General features: G+C 49.7%; 4 protein-coding genes across 14 annotated transcripts in view; 3 read left to right on the forward strand and 1 right to left on the reverse strand.

Annotated features, from left to right (window-relative positions):
* NEDD8 (NEDD8 ubiquitin like modifier) overlaps positions 1–1,929 on the forward strand; it is a 9,564-nt gene extending 7,635 nt beyond the window's left edge. Inside the window, exons 2-4 of the mRNA XM_013003631.3 lie at positions 607–654; positions 823–905; positions 1,569–1,929. Coding sequence (XP_012859085.1) covers positions 607–654; positions 823–905; positions 1,569–1,668 — 231 coding nt within the window. The 3' untranslated portion in view covers positions 1,669–1,929. The remainder of the gene's footprint in view (positions 1–606; positions 655–822; positions 906–1,568) is intronic.
* A 919-nt stretch (positions 1,930–2,848) lies between these two features.
* LOC101642310 (magnesium-dependent phosphatase 1) lies at positions 2,849–4,303 on the forward strand. 3 transcript variants are annotated; one of them, XM_045287891.1, is made up of 6 exons: positions 2,849–2,910; positions 3,022–3,082; positions 3,153–3,266; positions 3,547–3,654; positions 3,750–3,835; positions 4,096–4,296. In XM_045287891.1, the coding sequence occupies exons 1-6, from the start codon at positions 2,874–2,876 to the stop codon at positions 4,206–4,208; spliced, it is 519 nt and encodes a 172-aa protein (XP_045143826.1). In that variant the 5' UTR covers positions 2,849–2,873; the 3' UTR covers positions 4,209–4,296. The 3 variants fall into 3 exon arrangements, with proteins under 3 accessions (XP_045143826.1, XP_004698549.2, XP_045143827.1); XM_004698492.2 differs by having other exon boundaries at positions 3,156–3,266; XM_045287892.1 differs by lacking the exon at positions 3,750–3,835 and having other exon boundaries at positions 3,156–3,266; positions 3,547–3,594; positions 4,090–4,303.
* Positions 4,304–4,767: 464 nt separating this feature from the next.
* Positions 4,768–8,174, forward strand: CHMP4A (charged multivesicular body protein 4A). The gene is made up of 6 exons (XM_045287890.1): positions 4,768–4,868; positions 6,397–6,546; positions 6,634–6,811; positions 7,171–7,285; positions 7,446–7,581; positions 7,919–8,174. The coding sequence occupies exons 1-6, from the start codon at positions 4,838–4,840 to the stop codon at positions 7,975–7,977; spliced, it is 669 nt and encodes a 222-aa protein (XP_045143825.1). The 5' UTR covers positions 4,768–4,837; the 3' UTR covers positions 7,978–8,174.
* A 945-nt stretch (positions 8,175–9,119) lies between these two features.
* TSSK4 (testis specific serine kinase 4) lies at positions 9,120–18,380 on the reverse strand. 9 transcript variants are annotated; one of them, XM_045288016.1, is made up of 5 exons: positions 18,264–18,380; positions 14,248–14,302; positions 10,539–10,753; positions 9,791–10,157; positions 9,120–9,393 (listed from the first exon to the last, which is right to left on the reverse strand). In XM_045288016.1, exons 3-5 carry the CDS (start codon positions 10,748–10,750, stop codon positions 9,190–9,192), a joined length of 783 nt encoding a protein of 260 aa, XP_045143951.1. In that variant the 5' UTR covers positions 10,751–10,753; positions 14,248–14,302; positions 18,264–18,380; the 3' UTR covers positions 9,120–9,189. The 9 variants fall into 9 exon arrangements, 7 of the variants coding, with proteins under 7 accessions (XP_045143951.1, XP_045143953.1, XP_045143952.1 ...); XM_045288018.1 differs by lacking the exon at positions 18,264–18,380 and adding an exon at positions 15,309–15,746; XM_045288017.1 differs by lacking the exon at positions 18,264–18,380 and adding an exon at positions 14,423–15,746.
* Positions 18,381–18,393: the final 13 nt, after the last annotated feature.

An 18,393-nucleotide genomic window follows, 5' to 3' on the forward strand; every position in this document is an offset into this window, starting at 1 on the left:
TGGGTTTTAGGCATTCCTCTCGGTTCATTGCCCTCGATCCAGCCCTGCAAGGCCTCTCGCACCCTCCTTGACATTGATTTTGGATCACTTGTTGTTCCCTTGTGCCTGTGCTTGTTAACACCCTCTTCCTTCCTTCCCCCTCCCCATCTCTGGTATTTTTGAAGGGTCTTTTGAGTGATCTGAAAGTTAATGTGTCCTGTTAATACAACAAGTTTTTTCTGTTTCAAATCATTTTATTGGGAGCTCGTACAACTCTTACCACAATCCATGCATGGAACAAGTGTTTCTGACTGGAAGGAATCCTTGCCTTGAGGCACCTCCCCTTACAGTTGTACCCAAAGGAATGCCAGTTATTCTCACTAATTTCAGCATGGGATGAAGATGATTACATGGTTTAATTTTTTCCTACCGATGTTGTCCACAGAATAAAATGTTTGATGAATCGATGGGGGCAAAGCCTTCCGATTCTTCAAAACATTTTACCTGAGAATGTGCTTCTTTCAGAAGATACTAGAGCCCCACATACCAAGGGAGAATGCTCTAGGAAGCAGGCAAATTAGAGAATCCAATGGGCTGTGGGACTCAGGAAACCCTTGCCTGTTTCAGACGCTGACCGGAAAGGAGATTGAAATTGACATTGAGCCCACGGACAAGGTGATGTATTCTCAACGCCTCTTTATGCCTTTCACCCTGCCATGTACGTTTCTTTGGGTGTGCTTATGAACGTGGTCCTTTCCCTTGCTGTCTGCATAGCCCTTGTTCTTCCCATTTCCACGGCCCCACTCCTGCCTGAGCAGTCCCTGACTACTTGTTCTCCTGAAGGTGGAGCGAATTAAGGAGCGAGTGGAAGAGAAAGAGGGAATCCCCCCACAGCAACAGCGCCTCATCTACAGTGGCAAACAGATGTAAGTAAGTGGAGGCTGGGACTGAGGAGGGCGATCTGTGACGGTGAGGAGGGTGCCTCAGGCCAGGCCTGCCTGTGTTTTGGTGCACTGGGGCTTTGGGCAGCTTGGTGAAGCCTATGGACCTATTCTCAGAGTAAGGTTTTTACAGTCATAAAATACCTAGGTTTCTATGAAGAAAACCAATTACTATTGAAATACGAAGGCTCTTCCAAAAGTTTGTGGGAAAATGGAATTTGTAAGAGAATGGATTTTCTCCATGAGCTTTTTGAAGCCTCAATTCTCAAAAGACAATAATAAACAGCAATTTTGTGATAAAGTAATATATGTGCTTTATTAATGCATCAAATAAGATTTAATGGTGGACTTAATAACTGCCATAATTTGAAATAGTTTCAAAATACTACAACAGTTGCAATATATGAAAAAATTGGAGTCTTGGTAGTAATTTATCCATCTTGCTAATACTTCTGTGTTTTTTGCTTATGTTCAAGATTAAATGTTCTACGAGTATTTTTAGTTGGGGGGTTAATAAAAATAAAGGTATAATTTTTCTTCCATGTAAGTTTACAGACACCAGCTCCCGCCCTCCTCAGAAGATTCATGATTGCAGGTTTAAAATCCCTGTGGTTGATGGGGTTTTAATTCTTTTTTTGCCCCTTGCAGGAATGACGAGAAGACAGCAGCCGACTACAAGATCTTAGGTGGCTCAGTCCTTCACCTGGTGTTGGCGCTGAGAGGAGGAGGTGGTCGTCTTGGGCAGTGATGGACCCTGTTACCTCCTCACCCTGTCGCTGGTCACAAGGCACCATAGGTCCTCATTCTCTGGGACCCCAGAGCCACTGTCCCCTCCCCTGGATGCCCAGTCTTGTGTATCTGCTGGGGGGTGGAGGGGCTACTGTGAGGATCCCAGGATGCAGTGTTTCTGGCCCAAAGGGCCCTTGCTGGCTCTTGGGTTTTAGTTTGTGGTCCTGTGTGCTCCCCTCTCACCACTGTGTCCCTGGTTGTCAATAAAACATTACCTGGCCTCCTGGACTCTTTCTTGTGTCACAGAAATCGATATGGTGCTCACCCACTTGTGCTGGGCAGAAGGAGAAGGGTCGTGGAAGGCGGTGTGCTTTAGAGGGACTGTCTCAGGAAAGCTTGCTCACGGGGATGTGCTCGGCCCAGCGTTACCTTCTCACCATAGTCCATTACTGGCATTTTTTCTCAACTCCACATCAAATGTCATTTTTTGGTGTCCTGAAATTGGCTTCGGTGGGAGAATTTACAGATTGGTAACCACTGCAAATCAGTCCCTACCACACGTTGGGCGGCTACCCAGATGGTCAGCAGTTTGAAACCATATGTGCGCTCCTTCAGGGCTGGGGGCCGAGTGGGGATTCTACTGTAGCAGACTCACAGGGGCACAGAAAGTCGCAGTGTTACCATGGGTAGGCAGCAACCCAGTGGCGATGAGTTGTGTTTGGTTTGGGTAATTGGCGACATCTGCCTGGGGTTTGGAGAATGGCTTCCAGGGCTTTGCATACACTACACTTTTTACAGCCGGAGGAACCTGCTGAGGGCTGGTATGGACAAAGATGGAGAGCAGTGACTAGCTCTGAGAGATCACTTCCAAAAGCCAAACCGCCAACTCGTGGTGAGCCTCCCGATAGGATAGGGTAGAGGAGCCCCTGTGAGTTTCCGAGACTTGTTAACACTGCACGGAAGTCCAAAGCCTTGGCATCTCCCTGGAGCGGCACTCCGTCCCCAAGGCTCCTGATGGCTCAATTTTCAATGAAGGGGCGTGCTAGCAGAAAGGGCTTGCTTCCCTTCCCTGCGAGTGTAACCTAGTGAGGCTTCCTGGCGGGGAGGGAGGGCAAAGCCAGGGGAGGGAACGTGCGGTTGCTCTAGGGGCCCTCGCTCTGCGCGGGGCCTGGGAACCGCAGAGCGGAGAAGGCTCCGCCTCCGCGCCAGCCGGCGGCACCGGAAATGGCGCGGCTTCCCAGACTGGCCGTGTTTGACCTGGGTGAGAGCCCGCCGACCGTTCGTAGCGTCTCCCCTTTGCAAATCCCCCTTGGAATCCTCCCGAGACCTTGCGCTCACCGACGCTGAACCTTCCCACCCCTCTGTCTCGCAGATTACACGCTGTGGCCTTTCTGGGTCGACACGCACGTAGACCCCCCGTTCCACCGGAGCAGGTGAGGCTGGGTCAGGGAGGGCAGGCAGGGCCGGGACGGCGGGGCCAGCTCAGTGCGCTCTCGCCCTCAGCAGGGACGGAACTGTACGAGATAGCCGGGGTCGCACCATCCGACTGTACCCAGACGTGCCGGAGATCCTGGGACGACTGCGGGACCTGGGGGTGCCTGTCGCGGCCGCTTCCCGGTAAGAAGAGCGACCGACACGCACACACACAAAGCCAGGTGCGGAGTGATGCTTGAGAAATCTTCATGGAGGTATTTGCACGTGCCCCTAATTTTTAATCCTCTCCCGTTACTTATGTTGATTAAACAGCATTGAGTCCGCCTAAAGGAATATGGAGTTGCATAAGGGTCGAGATGGTCTACCCATCCCTGGAGAACAGCAAGTCGATCTCCCCGCTTGTACTTCCCGTGCAGCCGCGGCCCGAGTTGCTCCTGATGCCATCTTTTACATCTGCTTGCAGGACAGGGGAGGTGGAAGGGGCCAACCAGCTGCTGGAGCTCTTTGACCTAGTCAAATACTTCGTTCATCGGGAAATCTATCCCGGCTGCAAGATCACCCACTTTCAGAGGTACGCAGTGATAAGGGCAGGGGCTGGGAGAGAGCATGCCCAGCGGCGGGGGCAACCAAGATGCCAGCTCAGTTCCTGGGCCCCGCCCTGCGCAGGTTGCAGCAGAAGACTGGCGTCCCTTTCTCCCAGATGGCCTTCTTTGATGACGAGAAGCGGAACGTTGTCGATGTCAGCACACTGGGTACTGAGTGAGGAGCACAGCCATGTGGGAAGAGAGGAGAAAGGTTCCTCAGGAGAGAGACGTTAGGGAGATAGAAGGGGCACTGGGAGAAGCATGTGGAAAGTTGGGATGAAAAGATAATGGGTTTTCTTCCAGGAGCTTTCTGAAGACCCATTGTATGTACAGGGTGGATGGTTGGCGCGACAGGCGCTCCCTACAGAAGGGAAGAGCAGAGTGGAGAGCCGCGGACGCCTGGTGAATGTGACTTCTGTTCCTCTTAGGTGTTACCTGTGTTCACGTCCCGAACGGAATGAGTCTGCCAACCCTAACTCAAGGGCTAGAGACATTTGCAAAGGCCCAGGTTGGGGGCCCAGAGGCCCAACCCTGTGGATGATTCTCCCTGGGGGCATCAAGAAGGCAGGCATTTTCGAGTGTACCTGTAAATTATTAAAGTGTACGTGTGTGAGACAGAGGAGATCCTAGCCACGAGGTGGGCTGTTTCATTTTGCTGATGTTGGCGGACCGTCCTGGTGATGTGCTTCAGAAGGACCACAACCTTAAGGCCCCATGGCGTTCGACTCCGCACTCAAGGGTCACTGTGAGCCCAATGGACTCAACCGGAAATGCCCTGTGGGAACTGGGGTGGCCGCCCTGAGGGTGTGAAGGGGTGCCCAGGATAACGGGATGCAGAACGCTTCCACTGGCCCCGTCACCCTGGGGTGCCATTGCCTTGCACGCTACCTGCCAGGAACAGGCAGATACTCCGTTGTTGGGTGGGGGCACAGGCTGGTAGGAAAGTTGAAGGCGAAGCGGCCACTTTAAGAAGAACGCGGGGCGTCGTAGACCGCTGGCTCGGGTCACGTGGTAGGCGTGGCCGCGCGTGTTGATGACGTCTTCGCTGTTCCCTGCAGGGTGATTGGCCGGCCCCGGTCGCGGAGTGGTGAGGCCCTGCCCTCCGAGGGAGTGGGCGGAAGTGTGGAAGACGCCGTGGGGTGGAGGCAGGCGGGCGAGACGAGAGGCACGATGAGTGGTCTCGGCCGGCTCTTCGGGAGGGGTGAGCCGGGGACACGCGCGTTCGCGAAGGTGCTGGCACCTGGGGGCGGAGCACGGGGCCCTGCCGCAGCCCCGGGCCGGGGAAGCGCTCCAGGGAAGAGGTCTGAAAAGGCTGCCGAGGCGCTGCGAGGCCCGTCTTCGGAGCACGGAGCCCTTGCTCGGGTCTGCCCGCCCTCCCCCGGTGGTGAGGGAAGGGACGCCGGTCGATGGTGCCGGCGCACGAAATACAGCTTGGGGACAAGTCTCCACCTGTCCCATCCAGTGTTTTCCTGAGCACCGACGCTGGCCGAGTCGGGCCCCGCGTCCTTCGAGCTCCTGTGTGGTGGGGAAAGACAAGTCTAACAGGATTTACAGTGTAGTAGAGCAGTCCCTGGATGCTGCTCTCTTTTAAGGTAGAGCTTCAAGGCCACCCAGAGGTGCCTCTGAAGAAAGGGGGCTGGCTGTCTATTTTAGAAAAAACAGCCACAGGAGATTCTATGGACACACTGACACACGTGGGTTTGCCATGGGTCATAATCCAGCCGAAGGCCTCTGGTCATGGTAGTAACTCAGCGGTGCCCGTGTTGGTAAATCCCCAGGGTACATAAAGGAGCCAATGGAGCGGGTGATCCAGACGGTTCCCAAAAACCTAGGCGTTTGAGGTTTTTTCAGGAAGTAGGAAGAGTGTGCCGGGCCCAGAGGAAAGAGTATTCAGGGAGAGGGAGTGCTGGCTGCTGGGCAAATGTGGATGGAGAGGCCAACAAGAGCCAGGCTCTGAAGGACCAAAGGCATTTTGCTAACAGAGGTTTGCGTTTTACCCTATAGGTAATGGAGAGTGGCAGGGTTTTATGCAGGCAAAGGGTATTTTGGGAGGGGTTAGGGGGGCACCTATTAAGTGTAGAAGCTGGAGCAGAAAGTGAAGGTTGGCTCCTTTTCTCTTGTCACTGTAGCTCGTTCAGTGTGCTTCTGTGTAGTCAGGACCTGAGCAGCTAGGACCACCATGGGCAATGAATATAAAAAGAGCTGACTATATAGGAATCCATTTGACATCCACAACGTGAAAGATACACCTTAGGGGGCAGTGAGTTTATATGAATGAGGGAGGAAGGACAATTCAGAAAAACAGCCGACAGTGGTTGCCCAGTTTGAAAAATGCAATCAGTGGCATGAATTGTACATGCAGAAGTTGGTATATGGTTTGTGTATATTCTCAACAACATGGATTTTTCTTGAAAGGGATAAAAAAATGGCTGGAAGTGACTCAAAAGGCAGCTTGAAATAGCTCAAAGAATTCTGGCTTTGGAAAGCCACATTGCCCTGTTTTGATTCCTGCTGAATCTCAGACTAGTTAGGATTCTGGACCCTGAAATTAACACTGGTGAGCCTGTTTCCACATTTGTAAAGTGAAGAGAGTACACTCATTGTATGGAGTCCCTGAGGCATTAACAGTAACACGTAAACTGTGTCCAGCACTTTCTATGCACTCAGTGATTGGTGCACACAATGTTTTCCCTGCACACAATATGGGTCTGCTCCATTGGATTCTTCAGGGAAGAAAGAGAAGGGGCCAAGCCCTGAAGAGGCAATACAGAAACTAAAGGAGATGGAAAAAATACTGATCAAGAAACAGGAGTTTTTGGAGCAGAAGATTCAACAGGAACTACAGACGGCCAAGAAGCATGGAACCAAGAATAAGAGAGGTAATTGGTGAGGGGGGAGCAATAGGGAGGGTCCAGATGGGAAGCAGGTGATTCTGGCTATGATGTTCAGAGTTTGGAATGGGTCAGCTGCCCTACAGGCTTTGCGGAGGAAAAAAAGATTGGAACAGCAGCTGGCACAAACCGACGGGACATTATCCACCTTGGAGTTCCAGCGTGAAGCCATTGAGAATGCCACCACCAACACAGAAGTGCTTCGGACCATGGAGCTTGCTGCCCAAGGCATGAAGAAAGCCTACCAGGACATGTGGGTACGGGGGGAGAAGAGCTACAGGCTCTGGGGAGAATAGCTTGGGATCACGCCTTGAACCTTAAAGCCTCTCAGAATACGAATCTCTAGGAACTACGCCTCAGTGCTTTCTTGCTTCCTTGCTGGCTTAAGATGTTCAAGGGAGGATTGGTTATCTGATTCGTAAAGATCCATCAGGGAAGAGAGTGCTACGGCGTATCCTCCCCAGCGTGGTTTCTTTCCATTTCTCAGCTGTGATTAACCTCTTTACAGTTCCCAAAGATGTCTTCCACCTGGCAGCCACAGGCTTCGTTCACTGCAGGATGAGAATGCCAGGGGTTGGTGTCTGATTTCTTGGCTGTCTATCTTGTTCTCAGGGACATTGACAAAGTGGATGAACTGATGGCTGACATCACAGAACAGCAGGAGTTGGCCCAGCAAATCTCAGATGCCATTTCACGGCCCGTGGGGTTTGGAGATGATGTGGATGAGGTGATTGGGAACAAGGAGCCTAGGAGTATCGGAAAGCCTGGAGCACCCAGAAGCAGAGCCTCGTAGTAGAGGCCCTCAGGGCAGAGTTTGGGAGGGAGCTTTGTAAGCAGTGAGTTCTGGGAAGCTTCCGTGACCTTGACCAGTCTTGTCTTGTGCCCAGGATGAACTGTTGGAGGAGCTCGAGGAGCTGGAGCAGGAAGAATTGGCCCGGGAGTTGTTAAATGTGGGCGACAAGGAGGAGGAACCCCCAGGCGAATTGCCCAGCGTACCCTCCACACACCTGCCTGCGGTGCCAGGTACTCAGTGCTGTTTTGTGGTCCACAGGGTGGAGAGGGTGGGAGCAAGGCAGAGGCAGCTACTGCTACAGTTGTGCAGGCTGCGGGGCAGTGAGGGCTCCCCGGGGAGTGCTGCTGTTCTCTCACAAAGCTCTGCACGCTGGTTTAGGGTTGGAGAATGGAAGGAGAAAGCTGTTTTCCAACTTGCATAGGAGTACCATGGGCATTAGCACGTAGAGGCCTGTCTCTAGGGTCTTTGCTAAGGAGAGGCAATTCATTAGGCTCGAAGTGATATGACAGGGATGATTGGGAAGGTGCTGAGTTCTTAACCCTTCTCTCTCTGGATATCTCCCCAAAGGTCTCGACACTGCTGAAGACGATGCAGCACTAAAGCAGCTGACAGAGTGGGTATCCTGATGAGTCTGGACTAATCTTCCTGGCTTTCTTTTCCTCAAGTGCCAAGTGCTGAGTTAAAGGAGTGTGGCCTTTGTAGGAGGGCCACAGTGTAACCCAGCCCTTCCGTCCCTGGCTCACCTTGGCAGAGAGATCTGGGTGTGGGAACTGGAGCAGTTACTGGGCCCTTGTTTCCAATAAAACTGGGCAGATAGAAAGCAGCCTGGTGTCTGCACCGCCTTGTCTACACTAGTCCTTGGAGCCTTGTTTCGAGCAGTTGATAGAGAGTAACAACGAGCTTTCCCCATTTCTTTTACCTACTTTAAGGCAGGTGTGTTTCTTCCTTCAAATTAGCTTGCCCTCCAGTTGCCCAGTGCTGGGGTTAAGAATGCGTTACCTGATTTTTCATGTCCCCCTAGTCATGCCCTGGCAGCACAGCCCATGATTTACCATCCTTTTTCCTTTGGGAGGAAAACACGTTCGAGAGGGAGAGGGATGGCTTTCCATTATGCAGACTCCTTAGCTCACTGTAGTGTGCACCATCCCAAGGCTGGGTGGGAACACTGTCACTCTGCGGCTGAGAATAACAGTGTGAGGGCCGCAATTCCCTGGGCTGGTGCCAAGTGGTTAAGGGAGCATGCAGAGGGAAAAGAAAACAAGGTTTTGCCATACACCCTGGCACCCATTCCCAAGGGGGATGGGTGGCATTCCTTTGGCCTATAGACAGCCATGGCCAAAGGGCCTTTGTCTCACTGTTTGAACCTGTGGAGGGCAGACATGTGATGAGCATGTGCTCAGACTGATGAAGCTTGCCGACTCTGACCCTAAAGGACAGGGTGAAACTGCCCCTGGGAGATTGGGGCTGTTTTAACTCTTGACTGGAGTAGAAAGCTCCATCTTTCTCTCACAGAGTGGTTTCAAACTGCTGACCTTGAAGTTAGCAGCTCAATGTATAGGTAGCCATTACCCCAGCAGGGTTCCCGAAGCTTCCCAAAGTGGGTGTTAATGTGCACACACCATCCCTATCCTCCACGTGAGCTCCATGGTGAACTGCAGTGTCCCCAGAGAATCAAGATGACTTGGGTGCAGGGTCTGGATGGAAAGCCCCTTCTTAACCTCAGCAGACTTCCCTGAAGAAAGGAGGCCGTTGACTCCGATGATGAAACTAAATCAGAAGTAGATTTATTTTTCTTATAAAAAATTTTAGCCCTAAGCCCTCCTCCTGCTGCTCCTCTCTCATCCCCCTCCCTCAGCCGTTCTGGCCTTGGCTTCCAAAGATGAGTGGCGATTACTGTTACTGGGAGGCTGGCACATGGCCTCAAGCAACTTGATCTCATGGGTGGGTAGCTCAGGCTGGAACTTGATTACCCAGGGGTCCTTGATGATCTCCAGGATGGTGGCACGCTTGGTAGCTTGGCGTAGCATCTGGAGGATCAGGTTCTAGGACAGGGAGTGAGAAGCCTTGGCTGAGGTGCCACACAGGCAAAGAGCAGAAGTAGGGTGACTATCACACCCCTCTAGTGCAAGGGGCCTGACCCTGGCCCCTGATCCTGGAGAGCCAGGCTTTGGTGCACCGCAGGAATGGAAGGGAAGAGGCCATGGGAGAAGTCCCTTACACAAGCTATTTAAGCTTTAAAAGGGTAGAAATTTCTGTCATTCACATTTAAGAATTGGAGCCCAGTGATTGGTCCTGCCCCCCCCCCCCCCCCCCCCAATACAGACAAGGCTGGGGCACTAGATGGATCTGCTGCGGGAAGGACCTCCCCTCAGGTTGGGTATTCACCCCTCTCCCTGCGGGTCATCTGTGAGGCCTCAGCCTTTCCAGGGGAGCCAGCACCTTGCAGTCCTGGGAGATGCTGTGGTTCGGTGGGAAAGTGACCTCCTTCTGAGTCTCTTTCAGCAGCTTCTTGAGATTGGTGTCATCAAAGGGCAGGCGGGCGACCACTAGGGTGTAGAGGATTACCCCCATGCTCCAGGTGTCAGACAGGAAAGGACTGTAGGGCAAGCCTAGCAAGATCTCTGGGCAGGCATAAGCAAAGCTGCCACAGTAGGTCTGGCTGAGGTGGGCAAAGCAGCTCATTTGGCGGAAAGAAGAGCTACTACGCACAGCAAGCTGGTTGGGAGTCACCATCTTGGAGAAGCCAAAGTCTGAGATCTTCACATTCTCCCGCTTGTCCAGCAGCAGGTTCTCCAACTTTAAGTCCCTACCAGCAGCAGAAAGGCTGGGCGTCAGGCTGGGGAGAGGGCTTAGTATGAGACCTGGAGCTGAAGGGTCAGAGGTTAGAGGAGGAAAAGCAAAGTGGTGGGGAGACACCATTATGGGGACAGGGCAGAGGGGAAGGAGGGCCATGGAGTTGTAAACTGATCCAAAGTGAGCCCAAAAATAGTCCCTGAGGACCACTGGATAGTCACCAGTGGATTTCAGACAGGGCTTTGCCCCAACAGGTACTTCAATGTTTTTGACCAGATGACTGAGAGTGGATGATTGGGCCTAGACAGAGGGAAAGAGGCTAAAAAAATGGGAGACATGCACAATCCCCCCTTGAGAGCCCAAAGGCCCTAGGTCTGGGTGGCAGCGCCCTCACCGGTGCACAATACCCTTGCTGTGCAGGTAGGCGATGCCCAGGCTCAGCTGGGAGAACCATTTGCCAGCAAGGGGTTCAGAGCAGGCCCCGTAGCGCTGGATCCACTCAAGGACGTCACCACCCTGAGCCAGCTCCAGGATGATGTACACTCGGGATGTGGTCTCAATGGCCTGGTAGAAGTTGATGAGATTCTTGTGCCGCAGGACCTTCATGACCTGGCCCAGGAAGAGGGGCTCCTCAATCCCCGCAAGGGAGAATGCTGGCTGCACAACCAGCCTTCTCCCCCATCCCACTGCTGCTCACTTAACTCGGAGAGCACATTCATGAGCCACACAGAGCTCACAGCCAAGTGCCGGGTGGCCTACAGGGAAACTCAGGTTTTCAATCTTACTATTTGAGGGTCTGGAGCCAAATGGGTGGGTAAGTGGGTGAATTTTGAAATCGGGATTTCCCTAGCTAACTGGTGAGTTGGTCTAATAATTCTTTTCTAAGAATTCCTGGCCCTACCTACCCGCCCCTAGCCATATCCTCCTGAGAGAAACCTCAAGCAATTTGGTACAAGGCTCCAGTTCCCGCTCTCTCCAGCCCCCTTTCTAACCTGTATCTCCCGAGGTAGAAACTTGTTAAGGTAGTCTTCAGAGGCCTTCTTCTTTGAGATGATTTTGACCGCCACCATGACCTTTTGCTTTGTGTAGTAAGCCTCATACACTGTCCCATAGGAGCCATTGCCGATGACCTTGCCCACCTCATAACCATACTCCTCCATGACGGAGCGGTAGGCTGAGGCAGGAGGTGGCCCTTCCAAGGTGTCTCCCTTCCCCATGATGTTGGATTTGCTAAAAGTTTTGTCACCTGAGAGCCTCCTGTCACTTTAAGCCACAGGGATAGGGCACCCGAAATGAAGCAAATCTTTGAATGCTGGCCTGTAAAGCACCACCCAAGACTGGAATGCTGGCTCAGCTCTCCAATAGGAACTTTGAGAGGGAAGAATGGGAGGTGTTCTTCTTGTTTCCACTGGCTGTTGTTAATTCTTACTCCTGGTCACGGAATTCCCCAAGGACCGACATTCTACACACATCACAATCCACCTCCTACTCACCATTGGTAACAAAGCTGGAGAACCAAGTGCAGTTTGGAACATATTCCTGGAGGCATCGTCCACCAGCTGGTGAGATTCTCACCCCCTAGAGATCAAGACCACCCGTGCATAGGTGTATTGAGCATGTACTGTATGCCAGGCAGTAGCAGCGTGCAGAGTACTAGGATTAAGACACAAAACACACAAAACAGGCCAAGAGACCTGGATTTTATCTTCCTATTGTTTCTAGTCCAGCATGAGATACAGAACTTGTGTCAGGGTGTGTGAGCGCATTTCAAGACACTGGAAGCATGTTCTAAGGAACTTTGAAATACATTCTAGCTTGACTCCCATGGCTCTCAATTCCCTAGTTCTCCTCCTTTGCCCCTGCCAATCCCGTTTTCATTGGAGGCCTATCTTCCACCACCCATCCCTTAACCCTGCCCCTAAGGCACTTCCACAGGTCCTCTCTTCTCATAACTTCAAATCCTCCCTTCTGGAGCGCATCCATCCGAAGGCTTCAGCTACCACACGTCTGGTGTGCTGTTCCTAATCTGTCTAGGTCCCAGATAGCTTTAGAGTTCCAGAGCTAGCAGCCAAAGCTCTGCGAACATCCCACGGATGGCATTCTCTCACAGTCGCTGCTTTAAACTTTTCCTAAAACAACTACTTATTTTCTTCCCCCAAAAACTTTCTGTAAATCCTATACCAAATGTCCTCCATTTAGAGATCAGTGTCATCTCAGGCCCCTTCTTTTGCCTCAGCTTCCAAGTCCAATCTGTGATCAAATCCTGTTTCTTTATCTAATGCGTTAAGGGTTCTCTAAGCCCACTTTGAGGACTCAGGTGCCCCTGACCCAAACCCCCTATGCAGATGAAAGCTGGACAGTGAATGAGGAGGAGGGGGGAACGGGGGGCTGTCAGCACTGATGACTGAATAACCCCACCTGAGAATTGTCTGTGAATGGATGCACTGGAAGGTGTAAGATACAGCAGAAATAATACCGGTAATAACGGTCCCTGGGAGGTAGAACGGGGGAGGGGGAGGTAAAGGGGAGCTGATATCAAGGAGTTCAGGAAGAAAGAGAATGTTTTGAAACTGACTGGTAGTAATCACATAATACTGCTTGATGTGATTGAACTATGCGATGTTGTATCTTTAAGCGCTCCCAATACAATGATTAAAAAAAGAAAATCGGTGCACCTGAATTATGGTACTGGTGAATCACACTGAATCTACCACAATCTCCCAGAAGAACCAACACATCTGCCTTGGAGGAAGTGCTCCTTAGAAGCAAGAATGGCAAGACTTCATCTCACAAACTCTGAACCTGTATCAGCAGAGACTAGCAGAAAAGGGCCCTAGGAAAGAGTATCATGCTTGTCGACAAAGAGATCACTGAAAAAGAAGAACCTCAAGGGATGGACTGATAGTGTGACTGTCACAACAGGCGCAAACAGCCATCGCGAGGATGGCACAGGACCGGTGTTGGATTGTGCTGGGGTCACAATGGGTCTGAACTGTCTCAACAGCACCTCAGTAAGCCCACTGCTACTATTGCGTGAGTCTGGGTACTTTAGAGAAACAAATCCACAGAAACTCATATGTATCAGAGAGTTTTATATCAACGGTAAGTGCACATCAAGAAAACATCCCAACCCAGTGCTGCCCGCCCAAGCCCACAAGTCCAACATTAGCCCATATGTCTGACACCAATCCACAAAGTCCTCCTCCATCTCACAAAACACACGCAATGATGCCGGCTGCAGGAGGAAAGCCGAGTCAGTGAACGTGTAAGCATCTCAGCGCTGGCAGGGGTCTCCACACAGGTGCTGCAGCACCCAGGGCTGCATCGGGGTAGGTCCATGTAGCTTCTCCTTGGGGATGTCTTGCAGGAAGTGAGCCTTGCCAGCTGAAGCAGGGAACTGGCTAAGGCAGCTGCACCCTGGACCATCGGAAAGCAAAAGACCCAAGAACTAGAAAGGAGAGGCTCACCAAGTCAAATGATCTCTCCATCCTTCAATTGACCCCACATGTGTATCGGCCAGGTGGGCACAATAAACATTAACTATCTCAAGTCAAGCCGCCTCTAGCAAGCTGTCTGCTCTCTTCCAATCCTTGAAGTCCAAATGCTTCAACCTGATTTTATTCCCATTTAAAATAATTCAGTGGTCTATTATTCGCATAACGTGTACACAACATACCCCACCACCCCTACCCCCACCCCCTGCTGCCAAACGGAAATTGCTTCTCTTTGTTCCCTGTTTTAGTCTCTGTTCTGTTGGCAAATTCCTACTGATCCTTGAGGACTTAGTTTGACAACTATTTCAAAGAAGCCTTTAGTGATTGCTCAAGCCCAACTTCTGTTTTCCCCTCCCAGCTGTTCCCACAGCCTGCATACTTTCTGTTCCAAGACTGAGGAACATAGTGCTTGTGCCTGCTGCTCTTACTTGCACCTCGTACATGGCTGTCATAAGGAGAGAGCAACTCCCAGACAATGGAGCGGTGTGGAGAATGGAAGCGAGATTTGGAAAAAGCACAACCATTGGGGTTGAGGTTGGAGACTACAACCACAGACACACAAAACCTTAGAATTGCTACTCTCTTAACACCTGGGTTAGAGATACTTACATTTTGAGGCTTGAACTGACCCCAGATTAGGTTTCTGCTAGGTAGCTTCAAAGAACTGAAAGACGTCAAGAACACAGAAAGGAAAAAAAAAAAAGTGGTTAGTATGAGCTCACCTGTAACCACCATCCCTGATCTCAACAGTAAGTTCTTATGGTATGGCCTGCTCAATACTTACCTTCATGAAGTACTCGCTGAGGGTATGGATCCTATAGCAGAGTGTGGGATGGAAATCAGGTGGTGCCTGGCTATCTGAAAGAATAGCGTCTGGACTCTTAACACAAGCAGCCATCTAAGTGAGCTATCTGCTAAGTCTGTACAGAAGGAGCACACTAACCCAAGTGTATCCAAGGATGGTGAATAACAGAATCCAAAACCAGAGGACAGAATTGTATTAAATTCTGCAAACCTGGTTTGCTGGTTATAGAGGAGTATTCATGGATTAAGGCTCCACTGAACTCCGACACTGACCAAGGATGTGGACAGCTGTCCTCAAACAGTGCGCATTGGAAAGTAGAATACTGCAGATACAGTTACGATTCAACATCTTACCCTTTTTGACCCATTTATATCTTGCTCTGTTTTTATTATGTTTTATTTTGTTGTTAGGAGTCTTTTGATAAGATTTTCTTTATATAAAATCGAGGATTTGTAAATCTACAGTGAAAAACTAAGCTCTTTAGGGTTAGGGTAAATGGGGAGCTTTTAACAATGGATAAAATAATCAAGTAACTTAAAATTGATTATGGCGATTGCCCAAGTATGTTGAAACATATTTAAACCACTGAATTATATGATACGTGATTACATGCCAATAAAAGTTAGGAGTTTTTTTTGTGGTTGGAATGTGGGATCTATACTGGATAGATAAGGAAAAATAAGCTAGAAAGAGGCCAAGGAGAGGAAGGGACCCAGTCTCAGTGGACTGGAAAGTACAAGTTTGGTAGGAGTGAGAGAGAAAAAGGAGGGTGTGGTCAGGGAGGGATTCTTTGTTTTTGTAGACAGTGCATAGAACAAGGGAAGGACACAACCCTTATTCTTGTATTTCTCATATTGCTACTCACTGTTATTGCAGCTGGTCCCAACTCAGAGACCTGTGTGCACCGGCGTGAAACACCACGCATAACCATTGACAGTTCGAGCCCATCATTGCAGCCACAGGGCCGATTCTCTTGTTAACGGTCTCCTTTTCACTGCCAGTCTACTTTGCCAATGTTTATGCCCTCCAGAATCTGACCCTTCCTGATAACTGACAAAACTAGAGCAGATGACGCCTTGCCAGCCTTGCTTGTAAGGAGCATTCTGCCTGTCCTTCTTCCAAGGCCGATTTGTTTGCTCTCCTGGCAGTCTTTGCCAAAACCACAACTCAAACACACCCACCATCACTGCCCTCAAAGCACAACAAAAGTGCTAAGATTATACTAGCTGCCAGCAAAGTATCCAGGCAGCAATTCTGTACTAGTTATCATGGACAGGGTGTGTGTGTGTGTGTGTGTGTGTGTGTGTGTAACCAGCTCATTCGTTGAACCTGTATTTATTTAACTGCCAGTTACATATAAAACACTGCCAAGTGTGTGTGTGTGTGTGTGTAACCAGCTCATTCGTTGAACCTGTATTTATTTAACTGCCAGTTACATATAAAACACTGCCAAGTTCCAAAGAGACAAGATGAATAAATTACACTCTCCCTGTGAACAGTTAGCAAATACCTAGATTGAACTGTGTGCCCCTAAAATGTGTGTTGTAAAGCCTATTCTATCTATGCCTGTGGCTTAAAGAGCCACTGGGCTTGCTAACCACAAGGTCAGCAGTTCAAACTCCCAGCTGCTGTGAGAGAGGGATGAGGCTTTCTATTCCCGTTAAGATTCACTGCCTCAGAACCCAATGGGGCAATCCTCACCTGTTCCATAAGGTCAGAGTTGTAACCCACTGACTTTGTCAAATGCCACTTGGGAATGTGTCTGTATTACAATAATTACGCATGACTAGTAGGGTGAATTTTACATCAATCTCTTCTGAGTTATAAAAAAGGCTAAACATAAGCTAGCACACAGAAAGGACAAGCACCCGATGACAGCTCAGGGGCAGAAGCTCAGATGAGACTGGGACTTCCTTCAAAGGCAGCAGACTGAGAAAACCCTTCCTTCGAGCCAACACTGATTTGCAATCTCCCTGTTAGTTTGGACCTCTAGCCTCCCAGCTATGAGACAATAAGTGTGTTTGTTATGCAGTTTTCCACTTGAGGTATTTAAGTTTTAGCAGCACTAGATAACTAGACAGCAAAGGAGGCAACCAAGATATTGCTGTACGTTGGGAAAATGGGCTATCAACATAACTTCGAATGAGATCTAAGGGGAGGCTGCAGAGAGACCGTGACATCTGCACTGTTTCAAAAGAAGGCATTCTCTAGGCAGGTAAGTAAGAATGGCAGATTGGGCAATCTGGGCAGAAAGAACAATAGGAGGTTCACAAGCTTGAGAGAATATGGCATCCAGGTAACTTCAAGATTCTAATTTGAATACAGGTGGTTCCAGAAGGAGGAGTAATTAGGATCCTGGTCTGAGACGCTTCATACACCAAGCTATTTTGACTTTCATCTTTATACTCATGGTTGTTAACTTTTTGTGTATCCAAATGAGGACTTGTTTAAAAAAAAACCCTGAGGTCCTGGCATCTCCTCTCCCAAAAGCATAACGTGGAAGAACCTAAGTGTTTTTATTATAAACTTTCCGCTGAATCTGATGAATACCAGTTCAAGAACTGCTTCAGACAACAGAAAAGCTTTCGGATTGAAAAACAAAATTAATACATCCTTCCAGCAGCAGGTCATAAATGAACCCATGGGAGAAGTGACCAGAAGACATAACACGGTAGCTGAGACAGAATTTTGGTGCCTGAACCAAGTGAGGGGTGGAAGCCAGACAATTGAATAATAAGTGGATGGGGGCTTGGTGACATTGAGTTGAAGGGGAGATGCCCACAAAGAAGCAATTTCTGTGGCTATCAGATGATTTCAAAGCCATTTTAAGTCCCTTTTCTAATCGCAAAATTCATTGTTTAAAAAAATGCAACTTCTGACATTTTTGTACGCAGAAAGATGAGGCCACAAAAGCAGAAATCATAGGTGAGTGTGTGTGTGTGTGTGTGTGTGACCAAAACGGCCATTGGGTCAATTATTTTTGGAGGGGTCAATTCTAACTCATGGGACACAAGGGCTTTTTGCACTGGACCTTTTTCCTTTGGAAGGGCCCTAGTGGCATAGTGGTTACATGTTGGGTTGCCAACGGCAAGGTCAGCAGTTCAAAACCACCACAGGCTCTCAGAATCCACTAGATGGCAGTGAGTTTGTTATTGTTTTTCCTTGAGAGAGAAAAGTGAAGTGCAACGTCATGGAGCCTAAACCCACACCTAGTGGTCCTCTAGGACTGGGTAGAATTTGTCCATAGGATTTCCAAGACTTAAATCGTTAAGGAAGCAGGCTGCCCATTGTTCTCCTATAAAGTGGCTGGTGGGTTCCCGCAGACCCTAGCTGCTGTAACATCAGGGACCCTTCCCTTGGTGAGCGATCCTCCCATGGGCTTCCTGACCACAGGGAAGTCACTGTCCGGAAGCTCATCTCCAGTGGGACGCCTTTCTTGATGGCAGGTTCCATACCACCACCCCAAAGTTAACAAATAGAACAATCTTCAAAATAATCTGCAACACGAAATTCAGTCTCCAGATACACACACACACACACACACACATACACAAAAGCACTAAAGAAATGGTGAACGATGATGGCAACAAATGTACAGATGTGCTTGACACAATGGATGGATGTACGGGTTGTGACGAGTTGTGCGAGCCCCCAATAAAATGATTTAAAACAATGGATTTTACTCCCCAAAATAAACGTAATTCATAGTTTGTATATTTAAATACATGTATAATTGCAAATGTATAATAAGAAATGAAATAAAAACGTTCACATACAACAACAAAAAAGAAAAGAAAAAATGGCCGGCAAGATTCTTTACCTCCGCCTTGCAATTCCCCCGACCGCGGCCCACTCCCGGGTTCACGGCGGGAACCCGGTCTTGCAGCCTTCAGCTCCAGACCGGCCTCCCTTGCCGCCCGCCAGGGAACGAACACGGCCCGGAACTCGAC

This window comes from Echinops telfairi, unplaced genomic scaffold (genome assembly GCF_000313985.2).
Source record: "Echinops telfairi isolate 266 unplaced genomic scaffold, ASM31398v2 ScPeMD7_18;HRSCAF=68, whole genome shotgun sequence".
NCBI classification, from domain to species: Eukaryota; Metazoa; Chordata; class Mammalia; order Afrosoricida; family Tenrecidae; genus Echinops; species Echinops telfairi.

Excerpts from the sequence above, each read along its gene's own strand:
- LOC101642310 (XM_045287891.1), top strand. The coding sequence starts at position 2,874 with ATGGCGCGGCTTCCCAGACTGGCCGTGTTTGACCTGG. Across the intron at positions 2,911-3,021 it reads ACTGGCCGTGTTTGACCTGG|ATTACACGCTGTGGCCTTTC; the intron begins GTGAGAGCCCGC and ends TCTGTCTCGCAG. Across the intron at positions 3,267-3,546 it reads CCTGTCGCGGCCGCTTCCCG|GACAGGGGAGGTGGAAGGGG; the intron begins GTAAGAAGAGCG and ends ATCTGCTTGCAG.
- CHMP4A (XM_045287890.1), top strand. The coding sequence starts at position 4,838 with ATGAGTGGTCTCGGCCGGCTCTTCGGGAGGG. Across the intron at positions 4,869-6,396 it reads CGGCCGGCTCTTCGGGAGGG|GGAAGAAAGAGAAGGGGCCA; the intron begins GTGAGCCGGGGA and ends TGGATTCTTCAG. Across the intron at positions 7,286-7,445 it reads TTGGAGATGATGTGGATGAG|GATGAACTGTTGGAGGAGCT; the intron begins GTGATTGGGAAC and ends TCTTGTGCCCAG.
- TSSK4 (XM_004698493.3), bottom strand. The coding sequence starts at position 11,361 with ATGGGGAAGGGAGACACCTTGGAAGGGCCACCTCCTGCCTCAGCCTAC. Across the intron at positions 10,188-10,538 it reads AGCAAGGGTATTGTGCACCG|CCTGACGCCCAGCCTTTCTG; the intron begins GTGAGGGCGCTG and ends CCCTCTCCCCAG. Across the intron at positions 9,394-9,790 it reads GCATCTCCCAGGACTGCAAG|AACCTGATCCTCCAGATGCT; the intron begins GTGCTGGCTCCC and ends TCCCTGTCCTAG.